The 23792-nt window shown below is 39.6% G+C and overlaps 1 protein-coding gene across 1 annotated transcript in view; it reads left to right on the top strand.

The window, feature by feature from the left end:
- Positions 1 to 23792, top strand: part of POLR1D (RNA polymerase I and III subunit D) — a 55097-nt gene that overhangs the window by 26899 nt on the left and 4406 nt on the right. The window contains exon 3 of the mRNA XM_023588785.3: positions 1004 to 1078. Within this exon, the coding sequence (XP_023444553.1) occupies positions 1004 to 1078 (75 nt within the window). The remainder of the gene's footprint in view (positions 1 to 1003; positions 1079 to 23792) is intronic.

Raw genomic sequence — 23792 nt, 5'->3', positions numbered from 1 at the left:
TTGGGCTTTCTTTTTTTCTTAAATGTTAACAAGTGGTTTAATGAGCATCTTTGTACACATAATTTTGCATAGTTATTTGGATATTTCTTTAGGATAGAATGAATTTTTAGGTCAACAGGTATGTGTTGTTTTTTGTTTATTTGTTTTGAGGTGGTATCAGACATTGAATCCCAGACCTCATACATGGGAAGCAGGCACTCAACTACTTGAGCTACAATCTGGTCCCCTATGTACTGCTGTTTTTTTGTTTTTTTTTTTTTGAGGTACTGGGGGCCAGGGATTGAACCCAGAACCTCATATATGGGAAGCCAGCACAACCACTGAGCCATACCAGCTTCCATGAGTTGGTTTTTATCATTTGCTTTGCTTTTTTGTTTTTTCAAGAGGCACCGGGGACTAAACCCACAACCTGCTTTGTGGGAAGCTGCACTTAACTTCTTGAGCCACATCCACTCCCTATGTACCATTTTTAAGGCTTTGTATCTTGTTGCCAAATTGTGCTCCAAAAGTATTATATTGGCTTAAGTCCCCACCAGTAGAAAATAGAGTATCAATTTCTCTCTCCCTCACTAACCGATGGGCAGAAACAGATTTATCATTGTTGGGTTAATTAATATTTCTTAGAATAATTGTGAATTCGAACATTTTTAGTATGGATATATATCTTTGGCCAGTAATGTCTTTGGTTATTTTTCAAATTGATAAGGAAAGAGACAGAATTATTATATTAAGAATATATGATTTAATTATTTCATATTGCAAAACTTTTTCCAGTTTTTCATTTTCTCTTTAACTTTATTTTCAGTGTTTTCCCCTTTCATAATAAAAGGCGTTTTTTTAAACTTTTATATTCAGAACTGTCAATTATTTTTAAAAATTTCCACCCCAGCTTTCATGCTTCAAAATGTCTGTTCCTTTCCCAAGATCATATAAATGGAATGAATTGATTTTCAAAATTTAGTGGGGTGACTGCCTCTCAAATATCTTCCCTTTTCCCCATCAGGAAAGCAATAGAAGAACTCCTTAAGGAGGCAAAACGTGGCAAAACCAGAGCAGAAACAATGGGACCGATGGGGTGGTAAGTTCTTGAGTAATCTTCCTTAAAACTTAAAAGTATGAAAGCAAAAAGTCTTAGCTGGAAATGTAAGTATGTATTAAATATGAATAGAGAGGATGTGAAATCATATATGGAGAGAAAATCACCCAGAGGCAAGTGGCAGGGTAAGAATACTGCAAAGGGAAGCGGATTTTGCTCAACTGATAGAGCGTCCGCCTACCACATGGGAGGTCTAGGGTGCAAACCCAGGGCCTCCTGACCCATGTGGTGAGCTAGCCCACGCGCAGTGCTAATGCACACAAGGAGTGCTGTGCCACACAGGGGTGTCCCCCGTGTAGCGGAGCCCCATGTGCAAGGAGTGTGCCCCGTAAGGAGAGCTGCCCCGCGCTATAAAAGCATAGCCTGCCCTGGAGTGACACCGCACGCACAGAGAGCTGATGCAGCAAGATGATGCAACAAAAAGAGAGACAGATTCCCAATGCCACTGACAAGAATACAAGCAGACACAGAAGAACACACAGTGAATGGACACAGAGAGGAGACAACTTGGGCGGGGGGCGGGAGAGGAAGGGGAGAGAAATAAAAAAACACTGCAAAGGACCCAATGACAGGAACACTAAGAATAAGAAGTGGTGGGAGGAAGAGGGTGAGAACATATGTCATGGTTTCATCATTCCTTTGGTTCACAAATTTCCCAGAGAAATGTAGGTACTACCATGTCCAAAGGTACTTGTGTGAAAGTAATATTATGTTAGTGTTTACTGTTGATGAATTTCTGGTTTGATTATGGTCCTTAGTAAATTAAAGTGACTTTGTTTTTTTTTTGTTTTTTTTACTGGATACCTATAAATTTTTTTGAGTTATACAATATGTTATATAATATATTTGGTTCATAGTAATGCAATAATACAATACTTGTCTTTTTGTGTCTGGCTTGCTTCGCTCAACATAATGTCCTCCATGTTCATCCATGTTGTCCTATGCTTTATGACACTTCATTTCTTCTTACAGCTGTATGATGTTTCATCGTGTGAATAGACCACAGTTTGTTTATCCATTCATCTGTTGATGGACACCGGGTTGTTTCCAGCTTTTGACAATCATGAATAATGTCGCTATGAAAATCACTATGCACATGTCTGTTCGTGTCACTGCTCTCAATTCTTTTGGGTATATACCCAGTAGTGGTATTGCAGAGTCTGTGGCAACTCTGTATTTAACTTTAGGAACTGGCAAACAGTCCTCCACAGTGGCTATACATTCTGCATTCCCACCAACAGTGAATAAGTGTTCCTATCTTTCCATATCCCCTCCAACATTTAATAGGGGCCATTCTGATAGGTGTGAACTGATATCTCATTGTAGTTTTGATTTGCATTTCCCTAATCATTAGTGATATATATATATATTTTTTTTAAGATTTATTTTTTATTTATTTCTCTCCCCTTCCTTCCCGTTGTCTGCTCTCTGTATACATTTTGCTGTGTGTTCTGTGTCCGCTCGCATTGTCCAGTGGCACTGGGAAACTGCCTCTCTTTTTTGTTGTGTCATCTTACTGCGTCAGCTCTCCATGTGTGCAGCGCCACTCCTGGGCGGGCTGCACTTTTTTCATGCGGGGCGGCATTCCTTATGTGTGGGGCTCTCCTACACAGGGCTGCCCCTACGTGGCATGGCATTCCTTGTGCACTGCAGCACTGAGCGTGGGCCAGCTTACCACATGGGTCAGGAGGCCCTGGGGTTCAAACCCTGGACCCTCCATATGGCAGACAGATATTCTATCAGTTGAGCTGCGTCCGCTTCTCAATCATTAGTGATATTGAACATTTCTTCATGTACTTTTTTGCCGTTTATATTTCTTCTTTGGACAAATGTCTCTATAGGTCTTTTGCCCATTTTTTAATTGAGTTGTCTTTTTATTGTTGAGTTGTAACATCTCTTTATATATCCTGGATATTAAACCCTGCTCGGATATGTGATTTCCAAATATTTTCTCCCATTGAGTTGACTGCCTTTTCACCCTTTTGACAAAGTCCTGTGAGGTGCAAAAGTGTTAACTTCTCAGGAAGTCCCATTCATCTGTTTTTTCTTTTGTTTTACTTCCTTTGAGTATAAGGTCCAAAAAACCACCACCTGCTACAAGATCTTGAAGATGTTTCCCTACATTGTCTTCTAGTAGTTTTGTGGTCGAGGCTTTTATATTTACAGCTTGAATCCATTTTGAGTTGATTCTTATATAGGGAGTGAAATAGAGGACCTCTTTCATTCTTTTGGTTATAGATATCCAGTTGTCCCAGCACCATTTGTTGAAGAGACTGTTTTGTCCTGTTAACATTAATTTGGTAGGTTTGTCAAAAACCGGTTGACTGTATAGGTGAGGGTTTATTTCTGGGTTCTCAATTCTATTCTACTGATCAGTGTGGCTGTCTTTATGCCAGTACCATTCTGTTTTGACCACTGTAGCTTTGTAATGTTTCAAGATCAGGCCATGAAATTCCTCCCACGTTGCTCTTCTTTTTTCAGAATGCTTTTGGCTATTTAGGTGCACTTTCCCTTCCAAATGAATTTGGTAATTGCCTTTTCTAATTCTGTAAAGTAAGCTGTTGGGATTTTGATTGGTATTGCATTGAATCTATAAATCAGTTTGGGTAAGATTGACATCTTCACAATATTAATTTTTCTAATCCATTAAAACAGAATGTCTTTCCATATGTTTAGGTCTTTTAAAATTTCTCTTAGCATTATTTTGTAGTTTTCCACATATAGGTCCTGTATTTCTTTGGTTAAGTTAATTCCTAGGCATTTAGTCTTTTTATTGCTATTAAAAATGGAATTTTCCCTGATTTCCTCCTCAACTTGTTCAGGACTAGTGTACAAAAACAGTACTGATTTTTGTGTGTTGATCTTGTATCCTGCCACTTTGCTGAACTCATTTATTAGTTCAAGTAACTTTGTCATGGATACTTCAGGATTTTCCAAGTACAGGATCATGTTATCTGCAAATAGTGAGAGTTTTACTTCCTCTTTTCCTATGGATGCCTTTAATTTTTTTTCTTGTCTAATTGCCCTAGCTAGGACTTCTAGTACAATATTGAATAACAGTGGTAACAGTGGACATCCTTGGCTTGTTCCTGATCTTAGAGGGAAAGCTTTCAACCTTTTTGAGTATGATGTTGGCTGAGGGTTTTTCATATATGCCTTTTCTCATATTGAGGAATTTTCTTTCTATTCCTATCTTTTGAAGTGTTTTTATCAAAAAAGGATGCTGGATTTTGTCAAGAGTGCCTTTTCTGCGTTAATCAAGATTATCGTTTGTTTTTTTTTCCTTCAGTTTGTTAATGTGTGTATTATGTTGATTGATTTTCTTATGTTGAACCAGCCTTGCATACCAGGAATAAAGCCCACTTGGTCACGATATAAGTCTTTTGATAGGCTGCTGGATTCAATTTGCAAGTATTTTGTTGAGAATTTTTGTATCCATGTTCATTAGAGATATTGGTCTGTATTTTCTTTTCTTGTAGTATCTTATCTAAGGCTTTGGTATTAGGGTGATGTTGGCGTCATAAAATGTGTTGAATAATTCTCCTTCCTCTTCAATTTTTTGGAAGAATTTAAATAGGATTGGTGTTAATTCTTTTCGAAATGCTTGGTAGAATTCGCCTGTGAAGCCATCTGGTCCTGGACTTTTCTTTGCTGGGAGATTTTTAATGATGAATTCAGTCTCCTTAAATATGATTGGTTTGTTCTCATGTTTCTTGTAGCGTCAGTATAGGTTGGTTGTGTATTTCTAGGAATTTGTCCATTTAATCTAGGCTGTCTAGTTTGTTGGCATACAGTTTCTCATAATACCCTCTTAGGAGTCGTTTTATTTCTGTTGGGTCAGTTGTAACTTCCCCCCTTTCATTTCTGATTGTATTTATTTGCATCTTCTCTCTTTTTTCTTTGTTAGTCTAGCTCAGGGTTTGTCAATTTTATTGATCTTCTCGAAGAACCAGTTTATGGTTTTGTTGATTTTCTCTCTGGTTTTTTCATTCACAATTCAATTTTTTTTCTGCTCTAATCTTTATTATTTCTTTCCTTCTGTTTGTTTTGGGATTGGTTTGCTGGTTTTTTTCTAGTTTCTCTAGTTGTTCAGTTAAATCTTTGAGTTTAGCTTTCTTCTTTTTTAATTTAGGCATTTAAGGCTATAAATTTTCCTCTCAAGACTGCCTTTGCTGTATCCCATAAGTTTTGATACATTGTGTTCTTGTTTTCATTTGTGTCAATATATTTACTGATTGCACTTGCAATTTCTTTTGACCCACTGATTATTTAGGAGTATGTTGTTTAGCCTCCACATATTTGCAGATTTACTTTTTTCCTGTCTATTATTGATTTCCAGTTTTGGTCCATTATGATCTGCGAAGGTGCTTTGTATAATTTCATTCTTTTTATATTCATTGAGAGCTGCATTGTGCCCTAACGTGGTCTATCCTGGAGAAAGATCTATAGGCACTTGGGAAGAATGTATAACCTGCTGAGTTTGCCTTTTTTTTTTTTCCCCTTTCTTTTTTATTTTGGTTTTTTATTATCTATTGTTTTCTTTTTTAACCCACTGAGTTTAGATGCCATGTTCTGTATATGTCTGTTAGGTCTAACTTGTTTATTATATTGTTCAAGTTCTCTTGTTTCCTTGTTGATTTTCTGTCTAGTTGTTTTATCTAGTGATGTGAATGGGGTGTTGAAGTTTCCAACGATTATTACAGAGATGTCTATTTCTCCCTTCAGTTTTCCTAGAGTTTGTTTCATGTATTCTGGGGCACCTTGGTTAGGTGCATAGATATTTATGACCATTTTATCTTCCTGGTGGGTTGTCCCATTTATTAATATATAAATGGCCTTCTGTATCTCTTATAACTTTTTTGCATTTAAAGTCTGTTTTGTCTGATATTAGTACAGTTACCTCTACTCTTTTCTGGTTACTATTCACATGGAGTATCTTTTTCCAACCTTTCACTTTCATTTGGTTTGTATCCTCAGGTGAGTTTCTTGGATGCAGCATATGAATGGCTCATGTTTTTTTATCTATTCTGTCAGCCTACATCTTTTGATTGGGGAGCTTAATTAATTCACATTAAATGATATTACTGTAAATGCACTATTTACTTCCTCCATTTTATTCTTTTGTTTTTATATATCATATCTTGTTTTTGTCTGTCTTTTTACCCTTTTGGCTGTCCTTTATGCTATTCTTTCTTCTATACTCTCCTCCAACACTGTCTCTCCTGTCTTTTTCTTTCAGGTTCTAAGACTTCCTTTAATGTTTCCTGCAAAGGTAGATTTTTTTTGCACACTCACTTAGTTTCTGTTTGCTTGTGAATATTTTATACTCACCTCCGTATTTTAAGGACAATTTTGCTGGATAAAGAATTCTCGGCAGGCAGTTTTTCTTTCAGTATCCTAATTGTATCTTACCACTCTCTTCTCGCCTCCATGGTTTCTGAAGAGAAATCTGTGCTGAGTCTTACTGGACATCCTTTGTATGTGATGGTTTGCTTCTCCCTTGCTGCACTGAGAATTTTCTCTTTATCTTTGACATTTGGCATTCTGAGTAGTGGGGGTCTTGGAGTAGGTCTATTCAGATTTATTCTGATTGGGATATGGTATGCTTCTTGGACAGTTATGTTCATTTCTTTCATGAGAGTTGGGAAATTTTCAGCTATGGTTGTACTTTTTCTGCCCCTTTTCCCTTCTCTTCTCCTTCTGGAACTCCCATGACATATATGTTGTATTTTGTATTGTCATTCAACTCTCTGAGCTCTGCTCAATTTTTTCCATTCTTTTCACTTTCTGTTCTTTTCTTTCTTCACTTATTCTGTCTTCTATCACTTATTCTTTCTTCTGTTATTTAAAGTCTGCTGTCGTGTACCTCAAATATGTTTTTGATCTCACCTATTTCATTCCCATGAGTTCTGTTACTTTTCTGTTCAGGATTTCAAATTCTTCTTTGCGCCCACTCAGTGTCTTCTGATGTCATTTATCTCTTTGACCATGTTGTCTTTCAACTCATTAATTTGATTTTGAAAATTTGTGCTCATCTTACTGATAAGTTCTCTCAAATTCTGCATCTCTTCTTGGGCTTTGATATATTCCTTTTCTTTGCCATATCTTCTATTTTCTTAGTATGGGTCATAATTTTTTGCTGATACCTAGGCATCTAATTAGGATGTGGGTTACTCAGATGCTCAATATCTTTCTCATTTTATAGGGATTTAGTAGCAGGAGGCTTTGTGTTACTGTTCTTTGATTCGTGACTCAACCTAGATTGTTAGGATTTTCCTGCTGGTTGCTCAAAACTGGGCACTGGACCTGTAATTGGTTGTAGAGTTACTTTCTAGGGCCTTGGGGAGGAAGACTATAGAGGCCAGAAAAAGCCTGTCCTACTTATTTTTAATTTTCTTGCATGCACTTCCTAGTTCTGCCAGCAGATAGTGCTCTTTGGCAGCTCTCGTTTCATTGCCTGGTCAGAGTATATTTGTTGCAACACAGATGGAAACAATGTGTTAGAGCTTCCTGTCTGGAGGCTAGGTAGGTGCCTTGTAATTCAAACATTCTCTGAGACAGTTCTCCAGCATTCTCTGGCAGCCGCCTCCCTTTTCCCAGTTTGGAAATATTCCCACTCCCCATTGAGTCCTCAACAATCAGTCCCTGTTAGTAGAGAAGGAAATTGGGAGGGCTGTATATCTTTAGCCCCTTGCAGGTTCCCAGGGCAAACAATGGTGCAACCCCACCCAGCCTACAAGGGCTCCTGGGACACAGCAGACCAAACTTGTGAGTCAAAAGCTGAGTCAGCCTGTGTCCCTCTCTCTCCCCTTTCCTGGGTGTCCTCAACAAATAGTCCCAGCTAGGGGCAAACCACTGTGTGGTCCCACCTAGCCTGGAAGGGCTCGTGGGACACAGCAGACCAAATTTGTGGGTCAGAAGCCGAGCCAGGCTTAGACTGTGTCCCTCTTTCTCTCCCTCTTCCTGGAGTAGTAGATCCCTAGAGCCCCCTTTTCTGTAGTCGCAGGCCCAGAGGCCCTAGAATTCTGAAGTATCTTTAGTGTGGGGGTTGGTGCCAGTAGCAGCAGCCACTGATTTCAACTCATAGTTCTGGCATAGTGATTTCCTTCCTTTGTCCCTCTCTCCTCTGGGCGGTATCCAACCTTCGCCTGGTATCCTAAACCCTAGAAGATCTTTTTCTAGGCTGTTTCAACCTGTCCTCTAGCTATTTTTCTGGAGGAGAAGAGAGTCCCATGTCTTTCTAGTCCACCATCTTCCCGAAAGTCAGATTTATATTTTATTTTTAAAAATTAATTTTAACTGTAAATATTTTGAATAAATGATAGTTCCATCAAATAGGACTAAAGTTTACTTTTGCAGGTTTCTATGTAAAATGGAGTATGTGAAAACTTAATAATACAAACAAAGAAATGATTTATCCTTAAGAATTAAGTACTCTTTTAGGCACTACCTTATTAATGATATTTGCATTCAGTAATTAGACTGATTTTAGATCTTTTATCTACAATTTAAAATATTATTGCAGTCGAGTAATGTGGGCCATTAAAAGAATAAAATGTAAAAATGGGGTAGGAGTAGAAACTAGACTTCTGAATGTACCTCCTTTTGTGGATTTGACTATTAGAAACCATTCACATAAAATATAAAACAAAAGTGAGGAGGGGCAAGATGGCAGCAGAGTAAGGAGCTCCAAGAGGCAGTTAATCCTACAGGGCAGTTAGAAATCACCCAGAGCTATCTAAAGCACCTAATTGGGGTCTCCAGGAGACCAGAAGAGCACCCTGCAACATCCTTGAAAGAAAGGAAGGCGACTGCCCAGATGCAGTGAAGATTCGTGAGCAGAGCACTCCACACTGTGGAAGCCAGTTCCTATCCTTCACTAGCAGCGAGAGCCACCTTGGGAGCTGTTCTGTGACTGGAGTTAGAAGCTCCATTTCCCAAAAACAGAGGAGGAAGAGATGTTTGGATACTGATTTCAGCTACTGATGAGTAAATTCGGTGGGCTAAAGTGTAATCCTGAGAACAGCTAAGGTTTGAGCCTGTCCAAGACAGAAAAAGCCTAGTAGCTGCCATTTTAACAATGCCCCAAGCATGAGGGAAAGTGGGGCTGACTGAAAAGCACAGTGCCAGTAGGGACAGAATTCTTGCCACCCAGATCAGATTGCAGCTCTAGCCTAAGCCCCAGCCCCACCTCCAGCAGGGAGGAAGCTGTGGCAACTTGCACCAATCTCTCCAAAAAACTGCAGGCCACACCTCAGAGGCCAGTGCCCATCCTCCACTGGTGGCACAAGCCACCTCAGGAGCTATTCTGTGGCTGGAGTTAAAAGTCCATTTCCCAAAAACAGGAGGAATAGAAGATTGGCCACTAACTTCAGCTACTGCTTAGTAAATTCAGCTGGCTAAAATATAACCCTAAGGACTGCTAAAGTTTGAACCTGTCCATGTCAGAAAGAGGCTGGTAGCCACCATTTTAAGTATGCTCCCAGCATGAGGGGAAGTGGGGCTGACTGAAAATCACAATGAGTTAGGGACTGGCTTCATTCCACCCAGATCAGACTGCAGCTCTGGCCTAGGCTCTGGCCCCACCTCCAGAAGGGAGGAGGCTGGGGGAACCTGCACCAGCCTCTCTAGTAACTGCAGGCGCTGCTGGCCAGCACAGACTGAATAGTCGAACACCTGGGGCTCCATCCCCCACCCCAATATGATAGGAGAGGAGCTGTGTTTCCTCAGCCTCTCTGGGCAACTGCAGGCACTTTCAGCCCACACAAACTGGTTAGTTTAACACCTTTGATTCCATCTCCACCTTCACCCCCCGATAGGATAGGAGGAGGACTGATGTATCCTCATCCTTTCCAGGCAAGAGAAGGTAATTTTGGTAATCAGGCCAGAAAAAGAAAAAGCATCCAAATCAGAAAGGGAGAAGTAGAACTTTCACTGTTCACAGATGATTGGATCCTATATCTAAAAAGTCCCAAAAAGTCTACAACAAAGCTGCTAGACCTAATAAATTATATCAGTAGAGTGTAGGATACAAGATCAGTACGTAAAAATCAGTGGTGTTTCTATACACCAGTAATGTGCAATCTAAGGAGGAAGTCGGGGGAAAAATTCCATTTACAATATAAAATAAAAGAATGAAATATTTAGGAATAAACTTAATCAAGGATGTAAAGCACTTGTATTCAGAAAACTACAATGCATTGCTAAAAGAAATTTTAAAAGACCTAAATAAGTGGAAGAACATTCTATGCTTATGGATTGCAAGACTAAATATCATTAAGATGTCAGTTCTACCCAGGTTGATATACAGATTCAATGCAATCCCAATAAAAATTCTACCAGCATTTAAAAAATAAATGGAAAACACAATTACCAAATTTATTTGGAAGAGTAATGGACCCTGAATAGCCAGAAACATCTTAAAAAGGAAAAGCAGTTATAGGACTTTTACTTCTGTATTTTAAGTCATATTACCTAGCTACAGTGGTAAAAACAGCATCTTTACTGGCATAAAGATAGACATGTGGACCATTGGAACTGAATTGTTGGTTCAGAAACAGACCCTAACATCTATGATCACATGATTTTTGACAAGCCTTTCAAACCCACCCAGCTGGGGCAGAACTGTCTGTTCAACAAATGGTGCTGGGAGAACTGGATATCCACATCCAAAAGAAAGAAAAAGGACTCTTATCTCACACCTTTTACAAAAATTAACTCAAAATGGATCAGACCTAAATATAAAAGCTAAAACCATAAAGCTCCTAGAAGAAAATGTAGGAAAACATCTTCAAGACTTGGTAGTAGGTGGTACATAAATCTTACACTGAAATCACAAGCAACAAAAGAAAATATGGATAAATGGAACCTTCTCAAACTTAAAACACTTTTGTGATTCAAAAGACATCATTAAGAAGTTGAAAAGGTGGCCCACGCAATGGGAGAAAGTATTTGGTAACCACATATCTGATAAAGGTTTGTTTTCCATTCTATACAGCTTAACAATAACGGAGAAAGCATTCCATTTTAAAAATGGGCAGATTTAAATAGACGTTTCTCTAAAGAGGAAATATAAATGGCCAGAAAGCACATGAAAAAATTTTCCCATATCACTAGCTATTAGGAAAATTCAAGTCAGAACGTCAGTGAGATATCTCACACTGCATAGAATGGCTATTAGTTAAAAACAAAACAGAACAAAAAAACATAAAACAGTAAGTGCTAGAGAGGATGTGGAGAAATAGGAATACTCCTTCACTGTTCGTGTGATTGTAAAATTGTACAGCCTCTATGGAAGACAGTTTGATGGTTCCTTAGGAAGCTAAATATAGAACTGCCATATGATCCAGCAATTCCTCTACTAGGAATATATCCAGAACTGAAAACTGTGACATGAACAGACATCTGCACACTGATGTCCTAGTGGCCTTATTCACAGTTGCCAAAAGATAAAACATCCCAAGTGTCCCTCAACCAGTGAATGGATAAGTAAAATGTGGTATATACATATGATGGAATACTATGCTGCAGAAAGAAGAAACAAAATTGAATCATGCCAAATGAAATAAGCCAGACACAAATATTGCATGGTCTCAATAATATGAACTAAATACAAAGAATTAAATGCGTGGAGTTAAAACCTAGAGTATAGGTTATTAGGAGATAAGAGGAGGGCTGTGAAGTAGTACTGATGCTTAATGTGTGTAGAAGTTTTAATTAATTTGACTGTAAAAGTGTGGAAATGGAGAAGTGATGGTAACACATGATAATGAGTAGCAGCTTGTTTATAAATGGGATTGTGGCTGAAAAGAGTAGTCTAGGGATGTAAATGTCATTTGAAAGAAAGCTAGAAAATAATCTAGGCACTGAATAACACAGTGAACCCAGAGGTGGGTGAGAATTGTGGTAGATAGTACAAATGCAAGAATGTCCTTCTGTGAACTAGAACGGATTTACATCACTATTGCAGGGTGGTGGGAATGTGAATAAGCATGGGAAAAATTCAATTAGTATAATCTGTAGACTGGTTAACAACAATACTGTAATATTATTGCATCAGTGCCAAAGATGTACAATGTTAGTAATAGGGAGGTATGGGGAAAAAATGCTAAATGTACTCTGTGGACCATAGTTAGTGGTAATAGTCTGATGATATTATCTCATAATCTGTAACAAATGTCCCACGATGGTGTGGTGTGTTAGTGAAGGGGTGTTGTATGAGAATTCTACACATGTGCATGATTGATTTTAAGTTTGTTACTTCTGTAATAAAAATATATTAAAAATTGTATATATAGGGAAGCAAATGTGGCTCAACTGATAGAGCATCCTACCATATAGGAGGTCCATGGTTCAACCCCAGGGCTTCCTGGCCCTTGTGGTGAGCTGGCCCACACATAGTGCTGCCGTGCGCAAGGATTGCCGTGCCATGCAGGGGTGTCCCATGCACAAGGAGTGCGCCCTGCAAGGAGAACCACCCTGCACAAAAATGCAGCCCACCCAGGAGTGACACTGCACACACAGAGGGCTGAAGCTGCAGGATGATGCAACAAAAAGAGACACAGATTCCTAGTGCTGCCAAGAATGCAAGTGGACACAAGAGAGCAGACAGCAGGGGGAAGGGAGAGAAATAAATTTTTTTTTTAATTGTATATATAAGGAAGCAGATGTGGCTCAAGTAGTTGGGACCTACCTACCACATGGGAGGTCCCAGGTTCAGTTCCTGTTGTCTCCTAAAAGAGACGAGCAAGAAAACAAGATGATGCAACAAGTTGATGCAATGAGGAGACACAATTAGAGACACGACAAGCAGGGAGCGGATGTGACTCAAGCAGTTGGGTACCTCCCTCCCACATGGGGGTCCTGGAATTGGTTCCCAGTGCCTCCTATAAAGAAGACAAAGAGATACAGAGACCACACAATGAATAGGTACAGAGATCAGACAGCAAGCATAAACGATGCGGGGGGTGGGAAGGAATAAATAAATAAACCTTTAAAAATGTATATATATAAAACAAAATTAAATCAAAATAGGGGAAAGGCAATCCCTAAAGGTCAGCAAAATAAAACAGATGAACCTTAAATAAGTCAGAGTGGGTAGCTTTATCACACAAAAGGAACTCTTTCCAGTGATCCGAAAATACAGCAATTTGACTCTGTTTCCTAAAGATAAAAAGAAATGCAGAGAAACTGCAAATTGTTTTCAGTCTTCATATTGTTAGTAATAATATTGGTATTGTGATTCTGAAAGTGGTATAGTAGGATAAAGCAAATAAGTGAATACGTTAATGTTATCAGGCAGCAAGCTTTTCAGTGTGAGAGGGAAGAGATACAAATACAAAATCAAAGAAATAAAAACCTATAATCCTAAATTTGAATTGGAATCATCAGTATGAAGACATTTAGATTATCAAAATAACAGTAAGTGTAATAATTGAAATAGCTAAACTATGTTAAAATCTATAAGTTCAAAATGACCATCAAAGCAGTGAACTCAGTGGTTCCCTTTTAGAGGATGCTAGGGAAATCATTATTCACAAAATTGGTAAATAAAAAGGAATAGTCAAACATTTATCCTGTTCCTGTTCAAACTATATCTCAAGTTACAAAATAATTGATGAAAGAAAGCTTCTTTATAGAAGAATTGCAGTTAATAAATGTAGAAGGAATGTAGAATATGGCTATCATCATTTGAATTCTTAACAACTAAATAAAAAGAAGGCAAACAATTTTTGAAATGTACATAAGATTTGAACAGACACTTCACCAAAGAAGATATGTTCGGCCAAAAAGCATATGAAAGGATCATTAGTTATCAGGAAAATGCAAATTAAAATCACAATAAAGGGAAACGGACTTGGCCCAATGGATAGGACTTCTGCCTACCACATGGGAGGTCTGCATTTCAAACCCCGGGCCTCCTTGACCTGTGTGGAGCTGGCCTGTGCACAGTGCTGATATGCACAAGGAGTGCCTTGCCACGCAGGGGTGTCCCCCGCGTAGGGGAGCCCCACACACAAGGAGTGAGCCCCGTAAAGAGAGTCGCCCAGCACGAAAGAAAGTGCAACCTGCCCAGGAATGGTGCCGCACACAAGGAGAGCTGATACAGCAAGATGATGCAACAAAAAGAGACACAGATTCCCGGTGCCACTGATAAGGATAGAAGCAGTCACAGAAAAACACACAGCGAGTGGACACAGAAAGCAGACAACTGGGGAGGGGGAGAAGGGGAGAGAAATAAATAAAAAATAAATCTTTTTTAAAAATCACAATAAGTTATCACTACATGCATACTAGTATGGCTAAAATAATGTAAAGTTGGTGATGTGAAGCAACTAGGAATGTCACACGTTTGGTGAAAATTTAAACTCATTCAACCACTTTGGAAAATAGTTGGCAGTTTCTTATAAGCATACACTCACTATACAACCCAGAGTTCTACTTCTAAGCATCTACCAAAGAGAACTGAAAAATTAAGTCCACACAAAAGTCCATACAGTAATGGTCATAAGCAGTTTTATTCATAATAGCCCAAAACTGGAAACAACCCAAATGTCCATCAACTGGTGAGTAGATAAACAAATTGTGAATTTACCCATACAATTCAGTGCTACTCAGCAATAGAAAGGAACAGAGCTACTGATAAACACTACTGATCTCATCCAAGGCAACCATCGTACTGTGCAAGCAGCAGAAGCACTTTATACATATTTCCTACTTCATCACACACAATATAAAAAAGACCAATACTGGAGGGTCAAGATTTAATTAAATTAATTATTTCTCCTGCTTCATCAAGGACATTTTTAGGTAAAACTGGCCTGTTTTTGTTTTTTCAAATTGTGAGCATATGGTGATATATCACACAGTGACCCTGATTCATGCTTCAGATTTACTCATCATTGTCTTTGCACCCATTGATGCAAATGTGAACCTTAGGAGGAAAAGCAAATAACATCAAAACTGTGGAAATTGTTTTGACTTTGCAGTCAGTTCCCCTCTTGATAGCTCGGGGATTCCCAAGGGACCACAGACCATACTTTGAGAACCACTGTTCTAGAGAGGTTCCAGCCAGTGCAACAAAACAAGAAAAATAATGAAGCAGAAACATTGGAAAGGAAGAGACAGAAGGGTCTTTTGTAAATGGTAGGATGTCTGCACAGAGTGGTTCAGCACAAGATTCAAAGGGATTCAAAATCCTTTTGTTGTTTTTGCCAGCAATAGCCAATTAGTAAATATAATGAGAAAAAGGGAATCCTATTCATAGCATGAAATATCTACACATAAACAAATTATAAGCCTCTAAAAAGAAAATGAGGGGAGCAGATGTAGCGCAAGTGATTGAGCACCTACTTCCTGTGTACAAAGTCCTGGGTTTGATTCCCACTACCTCCTAAAAGCAAAACAAGTGAAAAAACCAACTCTCATTGGTTTTTAGAGGTCCTGGGTTCAATCCCTGGAACCTCCTTAGATAGATAGATGGATGGATGGATAGATAGATAGATAGATGACAAATCTTAATTGAAAGATTTAAAAGAGTCAAATAATTGGAAATACATAAATAATCTTAAATGAAGGATTAAAAAGAGTCAGACGAATCGACAGATACACTATGTCACTGGATGGGAAGACTTTGTATTTTAATACATGCCCAATCAAACTCCTGACAATTTTTAATGGACTATGAGGAGCCAATTCTAAGTTCATTTGGGAATTTTAAATACTCAAGAATAGCTGAGGTGCTTTTTTTTCCCCAAACTTAAACATTTTTCTCATTCCCCACTGTTAGATAATCAAAAATAGAATTTTAAGAAACCTTATGTCTGTGTAGTTACATTAATTTTATTTGGAGTAAATCATAAGTAACCATTAATGGTAATTTAATTTGGGACTAGGAAACAGACAACTCCTCTCCCCTCTCACACTCCCCACACACATGCACAAGCTTTCTCCCTCCCACACCTCTCCCTACATACATGCACCAGCTTCTCTCTGTCTCCCTGTCTCTCTTTCTCACTGTATGTAAATATATGTATATATGTATTAATGGACATACATAATACACAAATGTGTAATTTTTTAGCTAAGCCATTTAAAAATTAACTGTAGGCATCATGAAACTTCACACCTAAATAGCTCAGCATACAATTCCCAAAGGCATTCTCCTACATAATTGCTTTGTCATTACTATATCTAAGAAAAAACGTTAATTTCCTATCCTCAACTAATATCCAAAAATGTCTTTTATAAATACACAGTAATTAAATTAGTATGGGATTAATTTTCACCTTTTGACTTTTTGTCTGTTTCTTGTGGAAGCAGGAATCACTGATACTCATTAATTTCCATGGACTCCTGACTTCTTATCTGCCAGCTTTGGTCCAACACACCCTACCACATGAGAGCTACAGAAGGAGGGCAGGCACCAAGAGCATCTTCCCCATCCATGCCCCTCCAGAGAAAACACCTTGTTTTCCATACATTTAAGTATATATGTATGTATATATGTAAATAAAAAGTTAATCCAAATGGTGCCCAAACTTAGCTGCACATTTAGAACCACTGGGACTTTCAAAACAATAGCAATACCTGTGTTCCCCACCTCTCCCCCATAGAGAGTATTAGCCTAGGGTATGGGCAGGATGTTAGAATTTTAAAAAGATGTCCATGTGATACTAAAGTGCAGACAGATATGAAAACCACCACACTAATCACTTTTCTTTAAAAGAATGATACATTATCTGCTGTATAGAATTAGAAGAATCCACCCCCCTCACACAAGGCAAATAGCTTCCTCTGCGTGGAGGTAACCAGGGCGTCCCACTGTTGTGTCCCAAGATTGAGCCCTGTCCTAGACCTCGACCTCCCTAGACAGCTTTTAAAGAAGTGGGGATATGTCTGTCATCAGTGGAACATGGTCACTTTTTCAAAGCTCTATAAAACCTTTGTGTGTGCTTTAAATTTTAAAATAGACCTAGAATTATTGACATGTTTTCTTCCTTTTTGGGTATTCCATAAAAAAGATCTTAACAAGGTAGTTGCACAGTTGTCAGAAAGAGATTGCTGAACTAAAAAAAAATGACAGTAGGATGCCGTCTTTATTAATTTTTTTAAATAAAGAGACCATTTGTGGTTATATACTTCCTTGGATGTATTTCAGCAAAAGAATCTCTTTAGAAACTGTTCTTGACAGAGGCCCAAGGGAAGCTAAATATTGGCCTATACAACTTTATTTTAGTCAGCATAAAAGAATGTATAAGCATAAGTTTCAGAAACATGCCCAGCTTTATCATCTAAAAGCCATTTTTATTCTGGTCATATTTATTCCTGCTTATCTGTCACCCAATATAATTTTTAAATTTAGTGTCTATGAAACTTTGTCTTATACTTGGAAAGCATGTTTTTTTGTTGTAAAAAGTCAAGAAGGTTGGATCCAAGAGAAGAAGACCCAGTTGTTTTAAAGAGAACGACATTTTGGGTTGCTCACTGTTTTGGTTTGGGGTCAACCTTGTGATAAGGGGCAAATCACTAAATTGTTCTTACATTTTTTGTAATCAGCTTTTTTTTGCCATTTTTTTTCTTTATTTTTAAAGAAATTTTAAATCACATAAAAGTTACATTGGAAGTACAGGGGATTCTCATATACCCACCCCTCTCTCTCCTCCCACACTTCCCCCATTAACAACATCTTTCATTAGTGTGATGTATTTGTTACAGTTGATGAACAAATATTGAAGCATTGCTCTTAACCATGGTCTATAATTTACATTATGATTTACATTTTGTACCATACAATTTTATAGGTTTTGACAAAATGTATTATAATGGCCTGTATCCCACGTTGCAATATCATGCAGAACAATTTCAGTGTCCCAAAAATGCCCCATGTTATGCCTGTTCTTTCCTCTCCTTCCCCTCAGAACCTCCAGTGACCACTGTCTTTATATCAGTGTTACAAGTTCTTCCATTACTAGAATAATGATAATTAGTCTGCTTTGGTCCATGGCTACATTCCCCCCTTATGTTTGTTCATTCCTCCGCCTTGGGGATGGTGAAGTCCGCACTGCTTCTGATTGAGGGGTGGCTTTTGATTGTTGAAGAGTAAATAATTTCACTAGTCTTTATCTACGCATGTGTCTTTTCATTCAGCTAAATATTATTGTGCACCAATAGATAAATTAAGAGGCCAGGGCCAGGCCAGATGCCTGGACAGTTGGCAGGAGTAAAGGAGACTCCTGATGCTGGTCTTCCCAGCTGTTGAGCTGCTCACTGGTGGATCCAGACATGTGAACAGGTGACATCAACACTGCATGCATAAGAACCAGTGGTAAGAGAAGGAGGGGCTCACGTTTCAGCAGGAGTTAGGAGTCACGGTGAGGCTCTGAGCAGTACTGCAGTGCCACAGAGCTCCAGGAAGAAACATGGGGCCTGGAGAGGTTTCCTACCCCTCCTGCCCACCCCATCTCACTGACGGGACTAGAATTTGGCTTGTCTCTAACTTAATGTTCTTTGTGCACCACCGCCTCCCTTATGTGAATTTTGTCTGTTAATACCCCCAAATGTCGATGCTTACTAGTCCTGCTTTCCACATTCCTTTCATAGCCAGTTGTGAAATTGAATCCGAGAGCCCTGACTATGTTACTGTTGAATCATATCTATGTAAGTGATTCTTCTGCTAAGGGAGCAGGAAGCCAAGGACTATAGCCTGGTAGGCTTTCCCATTAAACCACCTTCTTCTTCACTTTATCTTCATGAACCTTTTGCTGCTCTCAGTAGTCTCCCAAAGAGCATAAATGCATAGACAGATAGCCTGGGTTTATCTGTGTAGGCGTTAGCACACGTAGCATAGTACCTGGCATATGGACAATTCTCAGATTTTTAAAAAATCAATCAATATTATATAGAAACACTTATTTTTAGGTATAGTGTTGGAGAGAGAGTGCATTGTACACTGAATGCAGACCTCTGGACTGTTGTGTGCAGAGTAGTTAAGGGTTAGCAGTTTAGTCATGGGGATTATCACATCATTAAATAATTTCTCAGGTGGCCACACACTGAGGCAGTGGATTGCTGGATTATAAACTGTAGCACCATGATTGGTTATGGTAGTTGTGGTGGAATTAAACCGTGTAATGAGTTGTGATGAACTCAGTCTGTCTAGAACCGTATTTTAGACCCACACCCATGATCATACCAAGAATGGAAGACAGATGCTGTTGTGTGGTGGGTGAATGGAGGGTGCTAAGATAAGAGTGAAATGGAGTCCATGGAGTAATGTGAGAGACCTTGCTTCCGTGAGCCTGAGGCCTCATTTCTCAAGGCCTCTATTTCCCTAACCATACAAATAAAAATCATAATTTCCCAATGCCTCTTAACACTTCATGAATCTCAAAGTCAGATGTGTTTGAGAGATCCTCTACCTTTGTCCTTGTCCTTGTCCTTGTCCATGTTGGTGATGTTCTGATCTCACAGTGGCCCATCCTTCTTATGAGACCAGCCACTGTTTACAGGCCCGCTTTTCATTCCTGTGCTGGATGAAGAACCCTCAAGTACCAGCATGTTAGCAGGCTCTCTCTCCTGCAGTGCTCTGTTGGCTGGCCATATGGCTATGCTTCTGCCTGTCTTTCTCTGTTCTACTCCTTCTGCTCCATACAGTACAGTGATGGGAGGGAAGGTGGACTCCGGTCAGATTCTTTGGTTTCATTACCAGTTCCACCGCCTACTAGCTTGAGATCTTGGGTGTTTCTCTACCTCTGCTTTTCTTCATTTATAACATGAATCATGGTTATAAAGATGAAACAAGATAATGTTAATAACATAATGGCGCAGAATAGTTGCTTCGTAAATGTAAAGCTGAAACAAAGTAATGTTAGTACTGTAATGGCCCAGGCAGTGCTTCATAAATGATAATTGTTGTTATTCTTCCATAGACCCTTATTGGCTAATAATAATCGAATATCATGAAACTGCTTTCGAAACTAAAAGTGATAGTTTAGATCTGTTGAATGCTAGATAACTACTCTGTTTACCCACAGTAGAGAGACAGGTATTAAAATCAGAAAAATCACATTCCATTTATCTTCCCCTTTCTGTTCTCTAGGTTCTTTTTACACTTTCCTGTTTATATTAGGATCCTCTGGTGGCCATAACAAAGTGCCACAAACCAGGTGGCTTACAAAACAAATTGATTGTCTCTCAGTTGTGTGGAGGCAGAAGTCTGAAATGAAGGTGCTGGCAGTGTGGGCTCACAGGAAGAATCCTTCCTTGCCTCTTCCAGCTTCGGGGGCCCCGGCATTCCCTGGCTAAGGGCAGCATCCCCAGTCTGCCTCCATCTTCCCTCTGTGTCTGTGTCTCACTGTCTCTTCTCTTCTCATAAGCACACCAATCATCTAAGCAGAGTGAGCCCTACTCCAGGATGACCTCGCTTTAGCTTGATTCCATTTCTAAGACCCTATTTCCAAATAAGGCCATGTTCACAAGTACTTAGGAGGGCTTAGGAGGACAACATAATTTTGGTGGGACACAATTCAATCCTTAACACTGTTTTTCACAGGTTTAGTGGGATAACTGCAAGGATCAAGTACCTTAGTTTTACAAACTTATTTTAAAAATAGAAGGGAGGGAGGGAGGGGGGGCTTAAAATCCTAACTCTGATCAGTCTTAGTTTCTCTAGTGACAGATTCTCTGAGAAATCTGCCTCTAGCCACACGTGTAGACCCCTTCATCAGCAGCTCCTTGGCTGTCTGACAGATTTGGAAGTGAAGGGAAACACTTTACTTTTAAAAATTGAACCTGGGTAGAATGTAGCATCTTCAGCAGTTTTATCCAGTCTTGCAACATTTTGGCCTTATATCCATTTGTGTTGCTAGCACTTTAAATCTGGCTCTTCCTACATGAGCTAGTATAACTTTCTAGAACCAGAAATAAACCAAAAATAAAAATAACTAGCCAGGGCGAGAATGCTGACGTTCTGTGGGTCAGAGCCAGGAGAGCAGCTGCCCGGCACTGTGCCCTGCTTGGCGCTCGCCCAGCATGCTTCCTGGCATGAGCAGGGGCACGGGCCTTGCAGGCCTTATGCACTCAGAGCCTGTGTTCTCACTGCAGGGCTCGGGGAGTTCTCAGTGCTTATGTGGAAAATGGGCATTCCAGTGTTCAGTACCTGTGCCAGCTTATCATGTAATCTTCAGTACAGAAAAAAAAGGCACTAAGAAACTGAGAAAGAAGATAGATCCTTGAAAGGAGGTGATTTCCTAATGTCATAAACGAGAGGAGAGTCATTTTTTAAAGAATTAACATGTCAAGTGAGAGCAGAGACTCTTAAAACTAGAAGGGACCTAAGAGAACACCTGCCTACTTCAGCCTCTAGCTTCCTACCTGATGACACTTTAGCAAATGCAGATTATAAATGTGGAGTAGCCTGCTATCAATGGAGAATTGAGGTGTCCTGAAAAGTGAAACTTTAGGTAAATTTTAACCACGTCTAGGAAATTTTCTGTAAAATGTCTCATTAACTTTTAATGACTCAGTTTTCTTTTTTTAAAAAATTATTTTTTCGTTGAGAAACATCAGAGATTCCTCTCATTCTTAATTAATTTATTACCATAGGTGATTTGAGATTATGGTATGAGTAGCCATCTTAGAAAAGTCTCTGGTATATGAACTTATATGAGAATTACATGTACTCTTGTTCGTGAACAGAGAGTGAATAATCATCATGTAGTCCATGATTACTTGCCTAAAGCCCTTGGGGTCTAGATAGATTTCCAGATTTACATATCTTAACATTTTAGAAAGTCAATACAGGGTACATAGCATGTTCTAGAAACACCCTCAGCAGGGCTCGTTCAACGTATTTTCATTTCTTCAGCAAAACATATACTACAAATGTTCAGACTAAATGAGAGCAAGAATATATATATGTAGACCAGTGTCTGGTCAGGTTACATTTTGCAGCCAAATGAGTTTTGGTGTCATTATAAAAAGAAACTTAGTCTTGGCGGCGGACTTGGCCCAATGGTTAGGGCGTCCGTCTACCACATGGGAGGTCTGCGGTTCAAGCCCCGGGCCTCCTTGACCCGTGTGGAGCAGGCCCATATGCAGTGCTGATGCATTCAAGGAGTGCCCTGCCACGCAGGGGTGTCCCCTGTGTGGGGGAGCCCCACGTGAAAGGAGTGCGCCCCATAAGGAGAGCCGCTCAGCAGGAAAGAAAGTGCAGGAATGGCGCCACACACACAGAGAGCTGACACAACAAGATGACACAACAAAAAGAAACACAGATTCCCATGCCGCTGACAACAACAGAAGCGGACAAAGAAGACGCAGCAAATAGAGAACAGACAACCGAGGTGGGGGGGAGGGAGAGAAATAAATAAATAAATCTTAAAAAAAAAAAAAAGAGGGAAACGGACTTTGGCCCAGTGGTTAGGGCGTCCGTCTACCATATGGGAGGTCCGCGGTTCAAACCCCGGGCCTCCTTGACCCGTGTGGAGCTGGCCATGTGCAGCGCTGATGCGCGCAAGGAGTGCCCTGCCACGCAAGGGTGTCCCCCGCGTGGGGGAGCCCCACGCGCAAGGAGTGCGCCCGTGAGGAAAGCCGCCCAGCGTGAAAAGAAAGTGCAGCCTGCCCAGGAATGGCACCGCCCACACTTCCCGTGCCGCTGATGACAACAGAAGCAGACAAAGAAACAAGACGCAGCAAATAGACACCAAGAACAGACAACCAGGGGAGGGGGGGATTTAAATAAAAATAAATAAATCTTTAAAAAAAAAAAAAAGAAACTTAGTCTTTAGGGGTTTTTTTAAGGAGGTACTGGGGATTGAACCTGGGACCTCGTATATGCGAAGCAGATGCTCACCCACTGAGCTATACCCTCTCACCTCTTCAGGACTTTCTTTTTTTTTTAAATACATTTTATTTGAGAAAATGTGAACTTATTTTTAGGGCTTTTTAAGGTGTGAAAATGTAGATATGAAATTATTGTCCTGTAGATAACATTTATTAAAGATTTGCTTTATATTTCATCTTACTAAATGCTCACAATAACTTTATGAGGTAGGGAAACAGATGCACAGGGGAATTTAGTAATTTTCCAATGGTCACACAGCTAAAAAATGTATAGCTAGGATATGCACTCCAGCCATAATGATAATAAAAGCTAGCATTGACCAAGTGTCTGTTGTGTATCAGGCATTGTCCTAAGGATTTTGCCTGTTCTCACTCATTTGAGCCAATCCACAACCCTTTAAGCTAGGCACTAGTTCAACATTTAACAAAGATAAAGCAGGGAGGTTATACAGTGTGTCCAAGGTTCAGATTGATAGCTGGTATGATTCCAGTGCATGCATATTTGGCCATTGGAACATGTTGTAGGGCTTTTCAGCAATAAAGCAACTGGCTGTGAGGTTCTGCAAAATAAGTCACTCCGTTAAAGGCCAGAGTGGTCTCTCCCAATCGACTTCCTCCTCCATCGGCATTGATGCTGCTGCCCTTCGACTCTGACTTAGCTCATGTATGCATGCACCTTCATATCTGCTTGCAACTACTTGCCCCTCTCATTGCCTAATTGGCTAATAGAGAATGAATCACAGTCATTGTCGTTTCTAAAATGCAAACTAGCCATTTATGAGAGCCTGACTTTTAAAACCCCGGGGAAGCCAGTTCCTCTCCCAGCCATCCTTTTTTTTTTTTTAATGGTTTA

This window comes from Dasypus novemcinctus, chromosome 15, assembly GCF_030445035.2.
Source record: "Dasypus novemcinctus isolate mDasNov1 chromosome 15, mDasNov1.1.hap2, whole genome shotgun sequence".
NCBI lineage: Eukaryota > Metazoa > Chordata > Mammalia > Cingulata > Dasypodidae > Dasypus > Dasypus novemcinctus.
This window is presented reverse-complemented; position numbering and strand designations above follow the sequence as displayed.